General features: G+C 41.3%; 1 protein-coding gene across 1 annotated transcript in view; it reads right to left on the reverse strand.

The window, feature by feature from the left end:
- Nucleotides 1-3,436, reverse strand: part of LOC109847374 (K(+) efflux antiporter 2, chloroplastic) — a 20,988-nt gene extending 17,552 nt beyond the window's left edge. Inside the window, 4 exon segments of the mRNA XM_020416605.1 lie at nucleotides 1,625-1,783; nucleotides 1,906-2,115; nucleotides 2,908-3,062; nucleotides 3,274-3,436. Coding sequence (XP_020272194.1) covers nucleotides 1,625-1,783; nucleotides 1,906-2,115; nucleotides 2,908-3,062; nucleotides 3,274-3,436 — 687 coding nt within the window.

A 6,021-nucleotide genomic window follows, 5' to 3' on the forward strand; every position in this document is an offset into this window, starting at 1 on the left:
AATGACCGATGATACTAAAGTGAAACTTTAGGGTATTTAAGTGTAACCAAATACAACTAGGGGTATATATGTGTAGAGTTAAGTAAGACTGTAGGGTATTTAAGTGCAATTAGGCCATTATTTTATTATTAAAATTTCATTTTTATAATTGATTGTCTATATGCATGCATTATAAAGATGTTTACGTGCGTTGCACGTGTATGTGATACACACAGACACATGTACATATATATGGAATTTATACACAAGTAACAACTGTATTCTTTGCTACGTTACTCGGACACGGTGGTTTGGCCGTCGTACCGGCGTCGATACGACCCGACACCGATCCGGGTACGAAATACGGGTCGGATACGGTGGTTGGCACTCGGATACGGCAAGCTTCGAGGGACGAGCTTCGAGGGAGGAGTCGACGAGCTTCGAGGAGGAGTCGATGAGCTTCGAGGGAGGAATCGACGAGCTTCGAGGGAGGAGTCGACGACGAGCTTCGAGGGGAGACGAGCTTCGCGGGAGAACAGTGACAACCTGAGCCCTAGAATCAAGTTGGAGCGAAAATTGTATACTTGTAATATGTTGTATGAGTAGCATTTGTATGGGTAAGGATAACATTTGTAAATAAAAAATTTGTAATATTTACCTTGTAATATTTATATGGGTAGCATTTGTAAATAAAAATTTGGGATAGGATTGTAATATTTTGTATACTTGTAATATTTACCTTCCATTTCAACAATATACTTGTAATATTTTGAGGAATGCTTGTAATATTTTTTTTATTGTCGTATCCCCGTACCCGTGTCGAAATTTAGGACGGTGTCCCCGTATCTAAAATTTTCAGAAATTTCGTATCGGACACTCGGATCCGCACCCGTATCGGATACTCGTACCCGAGTCCATGTAACGTAGATTCTTTGAGAGAATAAATGAAGTGCAGAGTATAGAAGCATAATCAATTATACAGCTGCAGAAATATGGCTATGATAATTGCAATCTGAAAGTAGGTTACAATGAGAACTAAGATGACTTGGAAGCAGCATGCTTGTTCAACTGATCTCACGAAATTGTTAAGACGTATAGCATCAATACCATTTTCCTCACCTTCCTACATTGCCTAAGCCGCCACCCCCCCCTCCCCCCCCCCCCCCCCCCCCCCCCCCCCAACAAAAAGAAAAAAGAAAAAAGAAAAAAAGAAAACACACACACACAAACATAGACACACAGAAACCAACCCATCCCCACACCCAGCACGCACAGTATCCAAAAGAAGAGGGAAAACTCCAACCAAATCCCCCAATAACAGAGAACCCCCACCCATCCACCCAAAAGAGATACAAGGGAATGGACAATGATGTAAATTCACATAAAGTGTAGGTCTATAACCATTTAACGCCCCCAATTATAAAGATAAGTTCTAGAACAGTTATACACAAACCCTCTTGAATGCTTAGCCAAACACTTACGTATTACCACGATGCTGATTCCTAGGGAAAGCATATTTTCACAACCTAGTAAACAAGACAGATCTGAAAGCACAGAATTCAATGTTTTCCTATACAAAAAGAAAAGTTTAAAGTGCAGTATCTAAACATGTAGAACAAGGACTTGTATTTCAGTGGGAGTTTACCTCACACTCTCTAGTCTCTACTGGCAACATATTTCGAACATCATGCTGCTCAAATCTAGAGGCAAGGAACTGACCTCCAGCTGCTAGCCATGGTGTGACAGCCATAGAAATACCAACCACCAAAAACAACAAAGATGAAAGTTGAGGAGACATTATACCCTACCATAATAAGATAAATAGAAGAAGAAAAACTCAGTTCTCTGGATATGCAGCTAAAGCAACTAAATATCGTCCCTTATTTAAAAGAGAATTTCCATAGCGAAAATTGTAGAAAACAACACAAAAAATGCAGAGCTGGAGAGGTAAAGCTGGTTCACAGCTTCCCCAAAAGCTACAAAAGCGAATTCACCAGGTGCAAGAAGAAGACCAACTCGAATAGCTGCTATACTAGAAATGCCAAAAATCCTTCCGATTAAAGCAACCAGTATAGCCTTTCCACCAATCAAGAGACTTAATGATGCTATAATAACAGGAAAATTGGAAAAAAGAAGCTTCAGTTCGGACGAAAAAATTACGGTGGGAACGGACAAATGCACGGAAAAGAACGTCTCAGCCTGAGTTGGGACACCCCGAGGTGTCTTGGCACAAGCGAGACACCCCAAAGGTGTCTCGGCCTCGCTGAGACGCCCTGGGGTGTCTCCAGCCCCAAAAATCGGTCGTTACGCGGTTTTAACCACCCGGATTCCCTTGGAGCCTATAAATACAGCCTCATGCCCTTATTTTTCGAGATCTGAAATTTTGGAGAATTGGTGAAGCCCTGCCGGATTGAAGATTGATCGAGTTCTTCAACGCTAGAGAGAGAGATTCTTCAGATCTGCACCACCCGCGTCCGATCCTTAGGATTATCCCGTTGCGATAATCCTAAGAAGAGCAATTATCTCACTGTTGCCGAGATAAGCGCTTCTGCTTCTAGATTCCTTCGCGAATCGACGGAGTTCTGAATTTGATCTGATTGTCAGGTAGTCCACGGATATCGACGTCCCCGTCACCGGCTAAAGACCCACGCAAGCAAGAAAAGACGAACGGATCTTGCGTTATTTTCGAGAAAGTTGTAATCTTTCATTTTCTTTTGTTAAAATTTGAATTCTTTGTAAACGATTAATATTATAATGAATTCAGCAATGAAGGCAACTTTTACCGAAAACAGTAATAAAATACTTCATGCCGTCTCGAGTGACGAAGCTATTAAAATCACAAGTATCTGAGTGAATCAGATCCAATAGGTTGGTGCTCCTTGAGATACTTGGAAATGGTTTCCTTGTCAGCTTCGCTTGCGCACAGACTTCACACTTATCAGGTTTGTTACCCCTATATTTTGGAAGTAATCTTAACTTCTCCATGCTAGACAGCTTTCTATAATTCACATGTCCTAGCCTATTGTGCCATAATACAGAGGAGAAAGCAGAAGAGGATACTTCATTTACAACTGAGTTGTCACCTGAAAGAGCATAGTCACACAATTATCAAGTTGATTAACATTGTGTACTGTTCACTTCTTTGATGCTTTGCAGTTTTTGGCAAAATGTCCTTGCTTCCCACAATTGAAACATTTGCCGCTCTTCTTAAAATCTTTCTTCTGTACATTCAGGTTCTTCGGATTATGATTCTTCTTTTTATTAAAAGATTTTTTTTCTTAGAAGAATTGATACTTTTCTCAGAGTTAGTTGCCACCATGTTAGCAGACGCCTTCTGCTTAGCTAGTAGCTCATTCTTCGTACGAGTCCGAATCTCGTCCTCGATCCGAATGAACCTCTTTAAATCAGACAATGTCACCTGTCTTTTCCTTCTACGAATGTCCGTGGAGAACGACATCCAAGATGGAGGAAGCTTGTTGACAATTGCACCAGAAATAAAGGTTTGACAAAGACTCCAAGATGGAGGAAGCTTGTTGACAATTGCACCAGAAATAAAGGTTTGACAAAGACTGATCTTTTCATCATTCAGCTTCATAACAAGCTTTTCGAGCTGCACCAGAAATAAAGGTTTGACAAAGACTGATCTTTTCATCATTCAGCTTCATAACAAGCTTTTCGAGCTCTTTAACTTGAGGCAAAACCTCAGTGTCATCTTCGAACTTAAAGTCCAGAAACTTATCGATAAGGTGAGACTTAGAAAGCTTCTCCTTATTCTTGTATTGCTCCTCAAGAGCATTCCAGATTTCTTTTGCAGATGGCTTGTTAGTGTAAGCATCTGCCAGATGATCAACCAGGCAGTTAAGGAGATAACTCCTGCAGAAATAATCATCTTTATCCCAATAGGCTTCACACTCTGAGTCTTCTTCAAAGTCAGGTTTCTCCTCAGAAACCACATAGTAGATTTTTAGAAGTTGCATCCCAAAAATCACTTTCCGACGCCATGCGTTAAAGTTAGATCCATCAAAGTTTTTTAACTTGAGACAGTCCACTCCAAGAGTCATCGCAGGATCCATTAGTAGATCAGAAATATTGCTTTAAGATTGTTGGAAATTGTGGTTAAATCTGGAATTAAACTGAAAAAACTGATGTGCTGTAATTTTTAATTTTTTAGTTCACTGCTGTGCGTTATAGAAACGCTGTGCTTAAAATAATATTTGGCCTACTCCGGTGCAAGGATCCCAAGGCTAAACTGCTTCCAGGAACAGCAGTACAGTACTCTGGTGTGCACCAACCCAGTACCGTCAAGATCTCTTCAATCTATAAGACCTTTTGGTCAAGGAAAAATATCTCCTCGATCTCAGAACCTTACGGTTCAAAACCTTTCGGTTTAAGACAAGTTCCTGTGGGCACAAGTTCCTGCAGCAGCAACACAACAGCAACAACATCGAGATCGACGTTCGTTTTCCAGCACGCGACGTTCGTGTTCCACGCTCGCGAGAGGATTTTCAACCTGCAACCAAGAGCTGCCTAAGGACGCTATTTATAGGTCTCTAAGGCCATCTCAAGTATCACAAGCAATTAATGTAATTGTTACAATTCTTAATGGCAATTAAGATTGTAACATTAATGCATTAAATTGCTCTTAATGCTGTTGTAACCGCTGCATGCATTAACTCCTGAATACGAGGCAATCAATGGACGTGTTGCTACGAAATGCGAGGGTCACGACTCAGTAGATCAGACGAACCTCGTTTGACAAACGAACGTCGTCAAACAGGTGAACCTCGTATGATAGACGAACCTTGTCGAACGAGCGAACATAGTCAAACAGGCGAACCTCGTATGACATACGAACCTCGTCGATCGAGCGAACCTCGTCAAACAGGCGAACCTCGTATGACAGACGAACGTCGTCAAACAGGTGAACCTCGTATGACAGACGAACCTCGTCGAACGAGCGAACATAATCAAACAGGCGAACCTCGTATGACATACGAACCTCGTCGATCGAGCGAACCTCGTCAAACAAGCGAACCTCGTATGACAGACGAACCTCGTTGAACAAGCGAACCTCGTATGACAGACGAACCTCGTCAAACGAATGAACATCGTCAAACAGGCGAACCTCGTATGACAGATGAACTTCGTCGAACGAGCGAACCTTGTCAAACTACGAGAACGCTAGGGTCACCCTCGTGCGAATACGCAGCTCGTCCGCATGCTGCGAAGCAGCCTACGAGGCCACCTTCGTGGCGATCATAGTGGCGCCAACTCGCCCCGATGCCTCCGTGCGAAGTGCAAAGTGCGCCTAACAAAGCGCCACTTAGCGCCTCAGCCCGATTAGCCCCGATCCCCGGCCCATTGGCCCACGGCCCACTAGAACTTATGAGGGATTAATTCAAATAAAACACTTCTCGGCTTGTCGTTGGCAAGCCTCGAACAAGGGACATTTTGAAACAATAAAACATTAACTTTCCACTAGGCTACTAAGCATTTATGAAAAGTACTTGTAGTTAATATATACATAGTTTAAAAACTCATTTTGAAAAGCAGTTTTGACCAAAAAATCCAACACATATATCCAATTTTATTAATGGCCATGTCATCTAAACAGAAATGAAACAAGTCTTTCTTTATCTTCTTTTCTAATGAGTCAATTAAGCCTCATGTCATACAGTATTACAGTTAATATTTGAATGACTTGCATATATCCAATTTTATTAATGGCCATGTCATCTAATTTAAGGGAGCCTTTTCTAATTTGGGTAAATTGCAAATAAACCCCTTCATCTATATCTACAGTTAGTAGATATCCTTCATCAACTCATTTATTAGCACTTAGCTCCCCTTGTATTGCCGCCTTTAGAAATATACTTGCAGGTAATACACCCCTTCCTCATAAGCTTCTACATAAGGGCATTATCTGCAATTTATTCTTCTAATTGATCTGGTTTGTCAGAGGAGGCATCGATTTATCGCATTCTAAAATTATATAAACTATAGAATGTGATTTTATAGCAACGAAGATGCAACTATGTCATA

The sequence above is a fragment of the Asparagus officinalis genome, chromosome 7 (assembly GCF_001876935.1).
Source record: "Asparagus officinalis chromosome 7, Aspof.V1, whole genome shotgun sequence".
Taxonomy (NCBI): Eukaryota; Viridiplantae; Streptophyta; class Magnoliopsida; order Asparagales; family Asparagaceae; genus Asparagus; species Asparagus officinalis.